Raw genomic sequence first — 17,483 nt, 5'->3', positions numbered from 1 at the left:
ATCCAGAATTTTCTTATATTTTTTTGTAAAACGTTTAAAAAGCACAGATCATTTACCTTACACTTCACAATCATTTAGGCTTTTGCACTGATATGTCACATCCCAATAAAATACATTGAGCTTTACGGTTACACCTTGACATAATTTGGAAAAGCTCAGAGTATAAAAACATACTGCATGTTAAAAAAATAAGCAGCATATACTTGTTTTTTGGTGACCTACAGTAACTCAATAACTGAATTTGTCTGCTGAAGCAGAAACACCGACTGGTGCGAACCATCATTCAACTCAAGTAAGTAGCACCTTTTCACATACTGATACAAAGACCTAATTTATAATAATAGTAAATGCTAATTCAGGAAATGCAGGGTTGTCTGGAAACGAACAAACCACCTACTCTTTCTCCTGTTACTTAGTTTGCAAAGAAAACAATAATGGCCGTTTTGATTCATTAGAAAAAAAGCAATGTCTGGAATTAAAAGGGGAAACCAATGTATACGTACTTGTTTGGAATTCGACCCTCCAGGAAATGCACATGACGACATGCGGTTGTTTAAGCCCCTGAGCCAATTGTGGTGGTCAGCGTGATCTGTTTACACTGATGCATTCTGTTCCTCTTTAATCATGTAAATGGAAGCTATGTATGAGAATATGCTCAGTTAAGACCAGTTTTCTCTCTTTCACACACTGAAGCTCCCGATAAGGTTACATAAGAAGGGTGTTTAATATACTAAAACAAGTTCCACTCCGGGTGACTTTTTCTCTTTCTAATTTGTTTAATGTAGTTACACCAGAACTAAAACTTGTAGTCAGCTGCCTCCAATTCAGTAGCTACTAGAAGGCCAAACATTGTTCATTTTTACTACTTTGGGAATAATTTTGTTGATTTAACATATATTTTACAATGATGTGCTGTTGCATTAGGGGAAGATCAATTATCTACATGCTTAGAGCGTGGCTATCTGATCATGTGTGTAATGTGACTCACGTGTTCAGGGCTTTTTTAGGCTGTAAGTTGAGTGGAATACATTGTAAAGGCAATAACCAAAGCCGCAACATTTTTTTTCCTACTAGCTCACAGGCAGATAGACCGAGATATGAGACCTAGATCTAGAGATAACATAAGGGATGTATTGTTCTTTTGTCCAAACTCCCCTTTAAAAAGTCAGGCACCATTTTTTCCAGTGGACTTTCTTCATTTTGGTCTATAAATCTGATGGGAAATTAGAGTAACACAAATTAAAATAGATTTAAATAATTAAGAAAAAAGAATACTGCCCCTAATTCAACAAATCAACAGCCGAAGAATTCCACATTTACTGTTATTTAGTTTTCATAAATATGATGAAGGGCTTTTGCAAGGTCTTTAAAAATATTTAGCTGTCATTTTTTTGACAGCAAAAACATTCTATATGTGTAAAACAAGGAATCTTGCACATTTTACATTTAAAAAAGAGTCTTCCTTGTACAAATGCTTTAGAGTTGATCTCAACAACATAAAGAAATATAAAGCCTGCAAACAGTAAAACCTTGTGCATACTTGCATAATGATCAGGATCTATGTGTATTTTTATTGCTTCTGTGTGTCACAGACATTATTAAATAACATATTAGCCCCCATTGGGTTTTTTTCACTTCTTGGAGAATGTCGATGTTTCAGCTAGCCTTTTCACCAGGGCTCACCGTTTCTTTTCTTTCTGTGTGGAGAGGGGAGCTGAGCTGAACCCCACCTGTCAGATAATGATGGATACAGAGGCCTGCAATGGCCAAAATACTTTAGAAATTATTATATGTCTTTCCCTACTCGCAATATCAGCGAATTCTGTGAGATTCCTTATTTTCTAGGGGATTCTATTTTGTTTGGTAAATTCAACAATTCAGTCTGTGTTTTTTTGCATTGCAGAAATCATAAGGGTCTTCATGTAAATCTGGACTGTACCTTCCCTCAGTCCTGGTAGGCAGTTCCCTCCAAACCAAACACAACCTGAGATGTTCTCTGTTTGCTTATAGCTCCAGAAAGCTGCATCTGTAGTGACCTGAACATGACTTATTCAGATTACATGTGCCCAACTTGCCTTAAAGGATGAAAGAAATTCAGATCATCTCTTCTTTTAGCCATTCCAGGCACTTGTTAGCCCCTGTCAACTGATCCAACTCGCTGGTGGGTGGTCTATTTTTTAGTTTATTTATATAATACCAATTCTCAACAAAAGTCATCTTAAGGTACTTTACAAAAAACAAAATGTCAATTCGATCCAATTATATACTTTTCAGTATTAAATGATCAGCGCTGCAGATCTGTTGATTTGGTTACATAACCAACCATATTTGGACCAAGGTAGCCTGGTATCTAGTACCTTTAGAAACCACCTTGCCCTTGATCATGATGGTTGTTTTGGGTAACAACATTGTTACTCAAATGGAAACTCACAAGTCCTCTCAGTGCAAAACAGCACAAAATGTTGTTCAGGTAAGCTTTGTTTGTTTACTTTTTAGAGAAATGGCTTTTCCTTTATCAGGTGCCACATGAGTCCTAACTTATTTGGTTCTTAGTTCTTTAATGATTCAAAAAACCAACTAGAACCTCTACAGTCAAGATGCAAAGCAAAAAATTGCTGGAAACTTATTTTAAATTTCAGATACAATGCACTGCCAAAAACAAAAGCATTAAACCCTAATCTAAAGAATTTCATTTATATATTTTAATTATTCTTTCACTAAAGGGTTATTTGCCCCAAAATTCCAAACCAAAATATTTAATTATGTATTTATCCTCACTGGCTTTTATTATGTTTATCTGAAGCAAAATGCCTAGCACATTGGAATAAATAATAGAAAATCCTGAAGTAACCTAAAGATTTTCATCTTACAAGGAGATTTTTTTTCCAAATGTTCGAAGATCATGACCTTAGTCACAGCTGTAGCCCTTGGCGTGGTGCCCAATCCACAAACTGTCAATGCTCCTATTGCAAAAATCAATTTTTCCTTTGATTCAGTGGATTAATGCTTTCTGTTCTTGGAGTGCTTTGCATTACTTGACTTAAGTAGGCATTGATTTTCAAAGCTATAGATCCTATGCTGTTTTACTATTTAGTCTTATTACAGTAAAATGATTTGTATTTAAAAAGCAAGCTTAGGCAAATGAATTTGCATAGCACTATTCATGCACAAGTTAATTCAAAGGGCTTTACGGGACAATAAAGGAATGGAAGTAAAGAAATACACACACACATATATATATATATATATATATATATATATATATATATAATACTAATAGGAAAATTCAAACTTGACTCACTGTAATCTCTGGCTTTTCTGGGAAAGCAACAGTAAAAACTAAAATTTTTATTCAAAATTAAGTAGTTTAAGCAGTTTCAGTACATCACAGGTTTTCAGGGAGTTGTTTCAAGTGCTAAGGAGGGCAGAAACTAAATGCTGCCACCTCTTAGATAAGAGCCATTTTGCTGGTCTTGGTCAGAACTCTGGCAGCAGCATTTTAGTTAATGACTATAAGCTCAAACCACTGCCATGGCTCCTTGTACCATTGGATTTATCCTAACATAAATCTTTTCTCTTATTTCATTCTCTCTTTCATTTCTCCAGATGTTTCTGGTAGCATTGTCATTTGCCTATTTTGCAAAGGCCCTGTCAGGGAGCTACATGAAGAGCACAATAACTCAGTTGGAAAGGCGCTTTGACATCCCCAGCTACCTAATAGGAGTCATTGATGGGAGCTTTGAGATAGGTGAGTATGCCTGTCTGGTCACCATTGTTATTTTGTTGTTACGCTTCTTGCTTCCATGTTTCCTAGCTATTTTTCTTTCTGTTTTGTTCACTGAAAACATGAATGGGTAATTCAGATGTTCAGACTGTCGATAAAGGTTTAATCAGGTTTCCAAGAAAAAGACACAGTGGGGTGTTGAGTCACACACAAACACCTCCCCACCACCACCACAGTGATGCTATTTGTGGCGGACACATCATCTGACATTTACTAGCTTTGATCTTGACATGCGAATCAGCAGCAAGCGGCCATTCTCTCACATTTATCGTTTCTCCACAGTACGAACATCCACTGTAGGTTATCAAATAAACGTAATGTCTATTCAGGGCAAAAACAAAGGTACAAAAACACTGGAAATAGATAAGAATGTCTAAAATGTTGGCTTGTGTTATGATTTTGTTTGAATGTATCGTAGATGGATTGCATATTGGTAAGTGCTGACTCACTTTCACAACAAGAAAATGCCACTGAGAGATGTGATTTTGAAACTGTGTTGCAAGGCACTGACAATCCAGCTCCAACTGGGCTGATCCCTCAGGAACCAGAGAAACTAAGGAGATTATGAAAGGCAAAGTCAGGGAAAATCCCATCATTGTTTTACAGTATTGCAAATGTGAAAAAAGTGAATAAATAGCAGTATTAGGGATCTTTATTAGTTTATTTGTATAGGCATAATTGTTAGGTATTAACAAACACCGCACACCTAAACACATTTAATTTGCAATGCCTGTCGCTAGATGCACTTTTGTTAAACAATACAGTAGTAATAAAATGAGAAGCAATATTTGAATCGATGAATATAAATGTTATCAGTATAGGGTAGTATGAGGTAGACAGTCTTTAGTTAGCCCAAAGTTCTGCAAGTTTGCTTTTGCAACCCTGCTTAACCTCTTGTAGAATACTGTCACATCATACAGGTTTTCGTTGTCCAATGAGCTAACCCCTCCCTCCAACTTCCCTATTTCTAAGGGGATTGTTCAATCCAGCTCTCCATTCAACGGGTCCGGACTTCCCTAAACCTGAAAGATCTTACTAAGCAGATTTACTGAAAGTTCTGTTTAAGCTGGTGTCGGGAAATGACTCGCCTAGCCTCTGACAGCCTTCATACAAAAGTCTCGCTCTTCTTCAACTGGAGGTCTGGACAACAGAGTAGCTTATCGCAGTAATCCACAACCTCGACAGTCACTTCTGTTCACTGCTGCTCATTCCCTAATTTTACAACTGGCTCTTGGTAAATGGGATAGGTTAATTTTAGTGGCTCGGCACGAGCCCCGAGGGCGCTGTTTTAACAAACTTGGCTAAGGCAATCTATAAATACCTCCTAAAATTTCTTAGAACCAGGCAACAAGACTTTTTACCACCAATGAAAAACCAAAAATAAGGTGACTCAATTAATTGAATGTCCACGACTTAACTGGAACTGTATATGCTTTTTTTAATTAGTAACACTTTTGCAGGGGTCAGTAACAGCTTAAATTCGGCAACACATAATAATTTCAATAATAGAAATGAATCAATCAACTCAACCTGTCTTTCCCTGATGCTGAAACTAGTGAGTTTGGAGAGGCTTTGAAGACGGAGGCTCATCCATGCACCAGATGGAGATGTTTCTTCTGGTAACAATGAGGGGTTTCTTGAAGGGAATACGACTTAATCTTCAGTTTTCTTCCTCTAAGTGAACAGGCACTGGTGCTCCAGGTTTTGATGGTTAAACAGGATCTTTGTTGTCATATGTCTCCGAAGACAGTAGTTTCCAGAGGCTGAAGAGTTGAAGGAAACCCGGAGACATAAATGAGGTTGATTCAGGACTTCCAGAAGCCTGAAACTTAGAGCAATCAGTTGTTCACTGATCAAGTTCACTTCTGTTGTCTGGATAAAAAGGCTTTAGATGAAATCAGATTCTTAATTTTGAGGCACAGTCCTTTCTGGGCACACAGGTTGATCCTCTTTTTAATGCAGTCGATCAGTGGGGCTGTGTCTCTGTTCCTTTCCCATCTGAGGTTCTTTTCTCTGTCCGATCTTGTTCGCTGGTCTTCTGCAAGGAAACAACCGCAGTTCCCTTTTTTAGCATTGCTTTTATAGTGCAGATGCTCTCACTGGTCAGCCCCTTGTTAGGCTTCTCAGTTATTGTGCAACATACTTTTGCCCAGTACGTTATTGCTCAATACTTAGTCATGGTCGTCGTGACTTTCTGGTGCAGTTTTTTGGCCTTGAAGATTCCAGTAATAGCCACGCATCTGGCTGTAGTCTCATCCTCCCTTCCTTGCGTTGGTCTTCAAAGGATTCGCTGTCAGCATGCAACTGGCTCTCGTCACTCCTAGTCATCTTACAGTTCTCTCCCTAATCTGCTCAGTCTTAAACTTTACACAATATTACACATTCCATTCTCAACTTTCTGCATTTACTTTAAAACACAGATACAAAACTATCACTTCATTCTTTTTATTCATACATCACAACTGATCAACATTTTATCTCTTTTATATAGCTGATGGAGAATTTTAAACTTTAATGTTTTTTACTTGAATTATCAGTTCTTAATCATATTTCAATCATACCTTGCTTAACTTGATAATCAAAGATTACTCATTTCATTTAATACTTGTAAAAGAATGGAAAATCATCATACATCATTGCTTTGGATACACTTGTTTATATTTCTGCAAAACATAAGACAGTTAATATGTGGCTCCACACAGGCCCCTCCAGTCTCTCAGTCCCAGAATATGAGAATATGCGTGTTTCACTCTCTACTGCTTCAACCGTGTATTTTAATAATTGTTGCATGGATTACACATAAGGATATTTATTGTAATTTTTATGGATTTAACTGTGAGCAGTTAATAAATGTTGCATGGATTACATGGAAAGATATCACCTTATTTTGACAAGGTTTATGTTTCTTATTAATGTTGGTTGTTTCATATTCTACACATATCAAAGATCATCTTAAAATCACCTTGTAGACACCAAGCAGTTAGAATTATGCCAAATTTACCAAACGATTACATATATTTCTTTTGAGACTTGTTTGACAATTTGCCCATTGATCTTTGGGTATAAATCATTACTGTAAATCAAAGTAAAAGCTAATTTAGTTTTTTTTAACCATTGACAGCAAGACTTGAATTTCCAAGCCCTGCTACAAAAGACTCAAAATGTCAAGATAATTGTGCTGAAACAGAAGCAGTGTGCCCACCAGCCACATATAGAGACCCATTTGATAAATTAAATTAAAAAATTGTTGAAGAGTTCATTTATTTCAGTAACTTAGCTCATTGAGTGAAACACATTATATACACTAACTTGTGTTTTCAAGCCTTTATTTCTGTTATGATTTTCTACTTTCCATCTACTAAAAACCTGACATTTAAGATTAGAATATTACATCAGACCGATAAAAAAAAACGTTTTTAACATAGAAATGTTGACTTTTTTAATGTGTGTGTCAAATGCCTTTTTACAATCCAATCATATTGCTCCAGCTGCTTCACCCTGATCAAGTGTATGAATCTAGTGGAAGAAATCTGATTACACACTCAAAAATTTAATTCAGACTGTTGAGCAGCTAACCTTTTTGTCAAAATAAATTCTTTGTGAAAACATGAGCAAATTATTTGCTCGCAGCAAAGTATGCAGAACCTCATCTTCAGATATTCATGGACTGGTATCAGATTCCCACAGCGTAACAACCTGTCAAAAATAACATGGTTAGGCCACAGAAGAGTCAGTCAGTCAGTCAGTCTTTTTCTTCCATAGTTGGTCGCGGGGAAGCTTGTGCCTATCTCCAGGAGTTTATGAGCAGGAGGTGGGGTACACCCTGGACAGGTCGCCAGTCCATTGCAGGGCAGCACAGACACATGCAGGACAAACAACCATACACACACGCAATATAGAGAGACCAATTAATCTAACAGTCATGTTTCTGGATTGTGGGAGGAAGCCAGAGTACCCAGAGAGAACCCACGCATGCTTGGGGAGAACATGCAAACTCCATGCAGAAAGACACCCGGCTGGGAGTTGAACCCAGGACTTTCTTGCTGCAAGGCAACAACTAACAACTGCGGCACTGTGCAGCCCGGCCACAGAACAGTTTAACGTAAAACAAATATATGTTCTGTAATAGTGATTGTCCTTATAGTTCTTAGAGTTTTTTATTTAACCATATTTAGAGTTATATGGAGTGAGGAGTGAGAGAACATAATAACTCTGATATAGAGAACCTGCCAGTCATTTGTAATTTAAAGACTGATGGAGTAAAATCTTCATTCTTCAATTTGCTATTTTTCACTGTCTGACATTTTTCTAAACAGTCAATTTTTTAACAAGGAAAACAGTTCACATGGTTTCCTTTCTTCAGTCATGATACACAGCTGACTGACAACTTGCAGCACTAGGTGGGTGTGCCACTCTGCTTTCATACAGCCAGAGAAAACTCTGCAGCCTCTCAGGGGACCTGCATCGGCCGATTACTGGCATCACAGTAAGCATAGGTTTTAAAAATATACAGTTATTACACAGATACAGTTCAAAAAATGTTTTAAATCAGGCGCAAGGTGGTGTATAAATCTTTGCCAGAGAAGATTTATCTGGCTGTTTGCATCATAAAGTAGTGCAACACTCCCCCTCTTTCACTAGTTGTTTTGCTCTGCTGGTCTGCTGTTCTTGACTGAAAGAATGCTGCTACAGTTTTTTTTTATTTTTTTTGGTTTCAAGAAAGATACATTTTTCCATTTGGAAATACTTCCAGCTGTGAAAAACACAGACAACAATGAGATGGAAACTAAAGGAGCACCACCTATCACTCGTATGAAGGTAAAACTGTTTTTAAACAACAATTAGCAAACTACAAGCAAGTGACTACCCTAGCAAATAGTTCGACTAAACAATGGCTTCAACTCCCATTGTTACTCTATCTGTAAAGAGAATAAACGTGAAACGTTTTATGCAATAACCACTTGAAATGTCAAAGAAAACATCAATAATATTAGAAAATCCATATGATGTTTAGTTACTGCAGGAAGCATTATTTTCTGTTTAAAATAAAAGGAATTAGATCAAGTGATGCATTTTTTTATGTTTTTGCGTAAATAATATTAAACAGTGAACAGTAACAGCAACCACTGTGATCCAAAGTAGCCGTGGGTCTGAATCCATAGCCTTAAAATGTTGATATATTTTAAAGCCGGTGCACGTCCATTTCCTGTTCCCTTACCCGTTAACAGCTATAGCTAAATCCTGTCTGTAATATTATCTGCTGCAATCCAATCCTGTTAGCCCTTTTACATGATAGTGAATGTTTGTACCATTATGTTGTTTTGTTTCTTAGACATTTTATTTAGATTGCAGAATGAGATCAAACACAAAGAAATATGGGTCAAGGAAAATTAATCATCTGTCAGTGGTCCAGTTTGGACCCATGGTACCCAGGCGTGGAAAGTGCTCCACAATGAAAGATTTTTCCTCTACCTTCATCTGCCAAAGAACAGTTTAATGATGGCATGTTAGATTAAGTCATGGCTGAATGTCTTGATTCTCTTTACCTCCATTGCTCCGTCTCTCGTCAAAACAGCTTCTGTCATGTGGCCTAGGCAACAAGCCTTTCCATAGGACTGTTGCCAGGGTAACAGAGGCCGAGCAGGACAGCATGAAGAGAAAAGGAAAATAAATCTTAAGAAAGAAGAGGGGAGAATAAAGCAGGGGTAAAAGCACAGATTTGTAATGAGAGATTATGATACTGACACAAATTACATCTGCCATTGAAGTTCAAGTATCAAGTCTATTTTCTATGGGTAACAAATATTTCATGATTTATTCATGTACATTAAGTATCTCAACATGTAACAAAGGCAGCAAATAAAATATTATTAAACTCTATTTTGTTTTTGAGGTATAACAGTTATGGACAACCACATTACCATGTAGAGTACAACATTAAAGATAATAACTTTTCACTTAATAATTTGTTTAATTAAATGTACATATTTGTATGACTTATGCTATGAGGCTAACGACATACAGTAATTGCTCAGATATTCTGTAGAATTTCACCATTTCTAATGCACTTAACTTTCTGCTCACATGTATCACAGGTAGGAAGGTTATGGGAAGCTGTGATATAATTTTGTAATATAATCCTGTACAATCAGAAACTGGGTTAGACCATGTAATGCAAGTTTATCTTTCTACCTTCTAACTACCTTTCTATCATCTACCTTGGGAAGTTTACATGTTAGTTAACATAGACAAATGAAATTATATAACCTTCGATGTCTGCTTTTGATTTTTAAAGAAAAAAAGTTCTTTGTTCCCAATACCATCCTGAGTCATTGAACATGCTCTGATACAACATTAAGATTGACTGAGTCAACTGCATGTTTGCTTAAAGACACAGTTGATTTAATGTTCCAGTAAAGACCTTACTACATATTAAAAAAAACATTTAAATAACATGCCTGAGGTGTTTAACACTTTAATTATATTATTTTTTTCAGTGTTGGCCCTATTGGCCCCCATTCTGTATCATTTTCCAAAACATTTTAAATGGCTAAAGTCATACCATGGTACAAATGAGGAAATAGACACCCATTCACAAATCACTTCTCTTCTTCTTCATTTATGAAAATGCTATTTTACAAGTCAAATGCCCTGACGTTTGGTGATCTGGACAACAACAAAAAAACTGCACAACTGATTTAGAAGGCAAGACACAACCTGCTGCTTGTAAGTAGCAGAATATGTTTTCAGACAGAAATGGAGACAAAAAATAAGTAGGTGATCAAACGGACTGATTGCTGTATTTGCGCTGTTGCCGCCCAGAATGAAGATTTTTAAATGATGATATTGTCTTCGTCCCCACAGGTAATCTGCTGGTGATAGCTTTCGTTAGTTACTTTGGGGCCAAACTTCACAGACCAAAGATAATTGCTTTGGGATGCTTATTGATGTCTTTTGGCACCTTCATCATTGCTCTGCCCCACTTCATCATTGGACGGTAAGTGAAAAACTGTTTGCGCTGTGTCACATGTGGATGTAGAAATGCATCCACAACCTTGTCACTATCTTTTTTTATTGATAGGGAAGTTCGTATTTTTACAACGTTTTCTGTCAGGTCAAAGGATCTCTCCCCCAAACATCACCCATCCACCCCATTACCCATTCTCATTTAAAGAAGAAGTAGGTTTCTGATGGAATACCTCGTAAAATTAGTTTTTTTTTAAAGTAAATCTATTTTAATTTTTTTTTCAATCTTTGATAAAAAAATTGCATGTCAGAAGTTATTTATAGCCTTCTCAAATCTCAATGGAAAAGTCTTTATTTGCAATCAAACCCTTCTTATAATTGCTGACCAGTTTTTTGCATGTTTCACTGGTATTTTGACAAATTATCTTTGGTGATGAGCTCCAGGTTTTTGAGATTGGAAGACCTCTTTGACATCACCCTCATCTTAAGCTCCCATCAAACATTCTCTGTTGGATTCTAGGCGGGAATCTGGCTGGATCACTCCAAAATGTTAACGTTATTTCCAGAGAAAAGAAGCATGTTGGTTAAATTGAAAGTTACTTCAAATCTAAATCATCCAAGGGTATGAATAATTTATGCTTCTGTATATCTCAACATCTTTGCCCTGAACCTGGTTATATCTTTGTGAACAGCTATGAGTTTGAAACATCGGTGAGGTGGGTGGTAAATTCAACGCAGATCTCATCTCCCTGTCGGGGAGATTTACCCGAAGACCTGACACAAGCTGACAGATCACCTCAAGCGCCATCCACAGGTTGCTTTTCTCAACGCACAGCCAAAGCACACTGGCACTATGTTATTAATTAGAAATTTCTCACTCACTCATTCTTTCCAGACTGCGAAGGCGAGTCCAACTTATCGATGTGGATATACGTGCTCCTAGGTAATGTCTTGCGGGGGATTGGGGAGACACCCGTTCAGCCTTTGGGGATTTCTTACATAGATGATTTCGCTACAGAGGAGAATGCTGCACTTTATGTTGGTAAGTAAAGCCTTCACTTACACAGAGATAAATGACAAAAACGTGGGTACAGTTATTCCAATTGTTTGTTGTACAAACTCGATCTAAAAGAGACCAACTGTTCCACAATAGTGTTGGAGAAAAAGAAAATTTTCAATTTTCTGTGTTCTTATACTATCTTTAATATATGGTGACATCTGTAGAGCATTATTGATTCATATGTGCAAGTCTGCTACTCATACTTATATATAACAGTTTTACAAAGGTCAGCTTAAGCAGCTTTCTCCAACGTGCCTTTCTTTAAATCTCCCTCTGGAAGTTGTATTTTCTCCTTGAATCAGCATGACAGCTCTAAAGTACATCTCAGCCGATAGTATGTGCCCAGTTGAATGTCAGCTTTAACATATTTTTGTAAACGAATCAAATACTGTTAATACAGCGTAGTTATTATTATTTTTTTATTGGTTTTAAACACATAAACACACTAGTAAATACAGATATATCTGTAAAAGGAGTATATGATGGACAGGAAACCCGCCTGAAGCACATCTAACTTGTGGTGCCAGGATTTAACACGCCAGGTACTTGCCAACCAAATCAGTTACACTGTGTCTAAATCCGGGCATTCCTTCTGCATCTGTAACTTCCTACCTTTGTGTATCTTAAGAAAAAGTTAAGTATCTTACATTCAGTGGATACACAAACAAGAGCTCATGATCGATTGTCAGCTTTTTTTCCACAAATATTGGTCACTCAAACGATGAGTGGAGAGGGCCACAGCGTTCACGATCGAAGACCCAGATCAACATTGAACACCACACACTTCAGAGAAAATACACATTTTTATTTAAGCCTCCAAATCAGTGGCCGATCATTACATACTTTTTGGGTCAAAACAGTAAATGTTTAATGCTTCTTAGTAATCAATAATTATGCTGTTGTAGGTCATCATTTTTAAATGCATTGTTATAAAAATCCTTAAAAGTGGGGCCCCTTTAACAGTGAACAATGTTTTCTTTAAAGCGCAGTACTTTAGCTCAATGAAAACGCTACACTTGCAGAAAGCTCTGCCATTTGCAACAATGTTGTTTTTGTTTTATTTCCAGGGATATGAGCACAGCAATAAATCTACCATGTGTTCTACGGCAACAGATTATGTGTATTACTGAAAGAACATCCTGAGTCAGCAGATGCTTTGCACACAAATTAGGATTTGACAGAAGGGTTTAACCTTTATTGTACATGTACAGTAAGCTTTTGTGTGTAATCTGTAATAACACCATTTCTGTTCACATATATTTCTCAGTTCATTGTGGTTCTGAGAAGTTTTTCCATACTTTTCATTACCTAGGCTGTGTGCAGACCATCTCGGTTGTCGGGCCCGTGTTTGGATACCTGTTAGGCTCCCTTTGTGCCAAGATCTATGTGGATATTGGGTTTGTAAATATGGGTGAGTATATGCACATTTACATACAGGTACAAATAAAAGGTGCAAATGGTCTAGATGCATGTGTTGATCTTTTATTTAAGATTCTTAGAGGATGCAGAGCGTAGGGAAATTTATCAGGTGATACAATACCTTAGTACAGTATTTATATCCCTTGAACTTTTTCACCTTTCAGTCACAAACATGAATTATTTCAGTGGGATTTTATGTGATTGACCAACACAAAGGACATACTTGTGGAATAGAAGAAGGAAAATAATATGTTTTTTCTTTTTTCAATGTTTTTCAAAACAAATATGAAAAGTATGGTTTGTAAAATGTATTCTCAGTATAAACACAGCTCTTCTGTGAAGGCCTTGTTAGAGAACATTAGCGACACAAAGAGTATCATGAAGACCAAGGACCACAGCAGACAGGTCAAGGATGAAGTTTAAACCAGGGCTAGATTTTGGAAATACATCTTACAGAGCACCGTTCAATCCATCATCTGAACATGGAAATAGGGGTGGCCATTTATCGTTATAGTGAAAAATGACAACAATAAATTCTAATTAATGATGTTTGAAAACCCCAAAAGCTGACTGTATTTTTGTAATTGTTAATTCTTTATGTTTTTCTCCACTGAGGGTTTCATGAGAGCATCAATAAATTTGGTCATATGATTTATTGCAGTTACTGTGTACAGTTTAGTGATAAGAATCACTCTTCTGTATGCAACTGGCATCCTGAAGAAGCCTAATTCAAAATAGGTCTATCTTTTAAGAGCAGGGTTTGTGATGCTGTGACTGCAGTGACATTGTCACTTTTATTGTTTCTCAATATATACCACCAAATATTGTGTTAAAACTTTAAGTCCACATCACCCACCCCTACATGGAAAGAGTATTTTTTGGCATGCATGCAAAGCTCTTTGTGTAGTCAAAATCTAACTCTGGTCTTCATCCTAAAAACACCATATCCAAACTAACACATGGTGGTGGTAGTATAATGCTGTGGGGATATTTTCCTTCAGCATAAGAAGATGAATTAAGCTAAATACAGGACAATCCTGGAAGAAACAATTTACCTTCCAGCAGCCAAGTGACCCTAAACATACACTCAGACCTTCAAAGTCCTGGTTTCAGGGGTTTGAAGGTCTTTCATAAAAAAAGCGTTTTTTTACGAGGCCTAAAAAAGGCCTTTTCATTCATAAAAGCAATGCACATTGTTATCAGATTCAGGAGTGGGTGGACTAAGCACAATTCACAACTCAGAACAGGTGTTCAGGATTATTGCTAGTTAGCTGATAAAGGAGTTCAGCTGAAGGACCAATCTCTCTGACAGGCATCAATCAAATAGAGTGTAGTGAGGGGGCCAGTTAAAGAGGCCAGAAAGACAGGAAGAAAGGAAGAAAGGCCAGTTCTCTCTGAGCCCACCTAATCCTGTTCATGGTCTTGAATGGGATGCAGCCAGCAAGCAAGCCACGCTGGACAAGTCACTGCCAGCATTTCAAACAATAAATAATCCAAACAAAAAAATGAAAATTGAATTACCACTTGCATAAAGGTAATGTTTTCAGGTTCAATATGTTGGGATTATGATTATTGATTAATTAATATTTATCAATAATTATAATTAAAAATCATAATTTGACTAAATTAATTTCTTAACCAAAAATCCTCATTTATGAATTGAAACCAGAGGTGTCTTCTGGTGTTGTAATTGTGGCTCAATGCCTTTGACAATTACAACCGTTAAATACTCAGTAATAATTGATAACTATTACCAGAGATGTCACTGTTTAATCAACCGTTTCTGACGAAACGTGTGGAACTTTAACCTTATTTTGACTGACAAATCACTCTTGCACAAAATAAACACAAACAACTTCTCTTTATCTACGTGAATATTTATTAAATCAACACCTTGATACAATCCGCTATCCGATTCAATAATCTTCACCTAATCAAACATGCAAAGTTCTACACAGAAGGGTAAAATATCTAACTACACAAAATAAAAACAGCAGTGAGTGTGTATGAGATCAAACCAACAGTTATGGCAAAATACAAAGGGGATATGGTTGAACGAAGCTTTGGGAGCGCAGCCCACCAGAAAGTGTAGCTCAGTGAGATACAGGCAGTCATAAAACATCCCCCAGCCGCTGGGGATGTTCGAGAACGCAAAGGGTTATAAAACTTTTGGTGGCAACACATAAAACATGAAGTTGAAGACAAAGAAAATGGTTGATTTTCACCATAAGGTTATTATAGCAGTCCAGTTTCACAGCGCACCTGCTCTCAGGTGTTCACATGGTGAAAGCACAATCTTGCGAGACTCGGGGGCCTCAGAAAACAACAGTAATCACGTTTCAAAAGAACAATGGCATGCACATACAATTCAGAACACATTAGACAATAAGTGGCAATTCTACATCGTACTAAAACCTCCTCTACCCTGCCCAAGCTATTCCTAATAAAGAAATAAAAATAAAAGCTGGATTTTACTTGTCGTTGTCTCCTCTGAGCAGAGGGAGAGTGAGGAGGGGGTGAAGAGTCCCACGCGTCCGGGGGTACTCAGCAAAGCAGTCCGTTTTCTTCCCTGGTGTCCTCCGTGGCAGAAAGGTAGAAAAGTTATGACGGACCGTCAGTAGTCGACTGGTACAAAACAAGGAGGGAAAATTGCGTCTCCTTGAATCTCCGTGGTTTTTTGGTTACGTGTTAAACCCACGTCTTCAATCAGTAAAGTTGAAAACTTACAAGCCTTCTTATTCCTGTAAGCTTAATTCGCTTAGTTTCTCGTTGGCCAACGAAAGAGAATAAATGAAGAATCCACGTGGGACCTCTTCTTCTCCAGAGGGATGCTTCAGTTGCGTGGTAACTGTGTCGAGGTCCCCAGCTGAAGGCAAAGTGTGGGCCGTCTCATAGTCCATTTATATAGTTCAGTGGGGCATCAGAACTGGGACGCCCCGTCTTATCAGCTGCAGTGGCCGCTGGGATTTGTAGGACAGACTATCCTGCGGTACAAAATGGCCGATGACGTTGGAAAGGCATAGTGGCGTCCAGCAACGTGCAAATGTTCCAATATTCAGCAAACAAGTGGCCCAACAAATATGCACTGACTTAATGTTTAGATGAAAAGACGAGTATCAAGCCTTTTGTGTCTACCAGTATATTTTAATTTAATACAACATCCAGAATCTTTGTGGGTCTTTGTTGTAACGTGGCAACCAAAAAGACGAGTTTTGTGCTTGACAAGCATTTAGTGCAAACTCTTCAAGCTCTCTGATCCTTTGTTTACCTATACACTGGTGACAAAAATCCACACTGTAGAATAGAAAAACATACCTTTGTAATTACTATGATGCATAATGACTCAGTAGATATTTCTTTATTGTATATTTTTGTTTAGAATCCAAATATTAGGTTTGTTTTTATCAAAATGTTTTCCAGTTGGCAGTGTAGGTTTGTAATGATGGGTTCTATTAATATAGGCGTTTTAGCTAAATGGGAGCTTGTTTGGAAAGGTTGCCAAGCTTCAAGAGAGAAGTGGTCTAAAAAGACAGAAGAGGTCTCTGTTAAAAAACATGGTCTATGTAGAGATAATCTGCATTCCCATGTGTGGCAAAAACTAAACACAGCATGTCCAAACAAAAGCCTCACACCAACTGTGAAGTACGGTGGTGGAGGGGTAAGTTTTGGGATTGTTTTGGGATTTGTTTTCCAAAAGACACAAGCAGCTTATGGCTAAACCCAGAAGTTATAACTCTTCTTGGTTTCAGACTGTTTTAGAGTATAATCTGAGGCCACCTGTCTGGCATGACCTATTTCGTTGTCCGATGAGCTAACGCCTCCCTGCTACTTCCCTATGTCTAAAGGGATTGCTCAATCCAGCTCTCCATCTAACGGGTCCGGACTTCCCTAAACCTGAAAGATCTTACTAAGCAGGTTTACTGAAAGTTCTGTTTAAGCTGGTGTCAGGAAATGACTCGCCTAGCCTCTGACAGCCTTCATACAAAAGTCTCGCCCTTCTTCAACTGGAGGTCTGGACAACAGAGTAGCTTATCGCAGTCTAGAATTTTATATGCTTTCTTTAATTAGTAACACTTTTGCAGGAGTCAGTAACAGCTTAAATTCGGCAACACAAAATAATTTCAATAATACAAATTAATCAATCAACTAAACCTGTCTTTCCCTGATGCTGAAACTAGTGAGTTTGGAGAGGCTTTGAAGACGGAGGCTCATCCATGCACCAGATGGAGAAAAATTCTTCTGGTAACAATGAGT

At 37.4% G+C, this 17,483-nt stretch overlaps 1 protein-coding gene across 2 annotated transcripts in view; it reads left to right on the top strand.

Moving 5' to 3' along the window:
- Nucleotides 1-17,483, top strand: part of slco1c1 (solute carrier organic anion transporter family, member 1C1) — a 49,838-nt gene that overhangs the window by 15,506 nt on the left and 16,849 nt on the right. For both annotated transcript variants that reach the window (XM_047392131.1, XM_047392132.1), the window contains exons 3-7: nucleotides 3,607-3,748; nucleotides 10,649-10,781; nucleotides 11,443-11,564; nucleotides 11,646-11,792; nucleotides 13,123-13,221. In XM_047392131.1, coding sequence (XP_047248087.1) covers nucleotides 3,607-3,748; nucleotides 10,649-10,781; nucleotides 11,443-11,564; nucleotides 11,646-11,792; nucleotides 13,123-13,221 — 643 coding nt within the window. The remainder of the gene's footprint in view (nucleotides 1-3,606; nucleotides 3,749-10,648; nucleotides 10,782-11,442; nucleotides 11,565-11,645; nucleotides 11,793-13,122; nucleotides 13,222-17,483) is intronic.

The sequence above is a fragment of the Girardinichthys multiradiatus genome, chromosome 18 (genome assembly GCF_021462225.1).
Source record: "Girardinichthys multiradiatus isolate DD_20200921_A chromosome 18, DD_fGirMul_XY1, whole genome shotgun sequence".
NCBI lineage: Eukaryota > Metazoa > Chordata > Actinopteri > Cyprinodontiformes > Goodeidae > Girardinichthys > Girardinichthys multiradiatus.
Note: the sequence above shows the minus strand (reverse complement) of the source record. Positions and strands in the feature narration are given on the sequence as shown.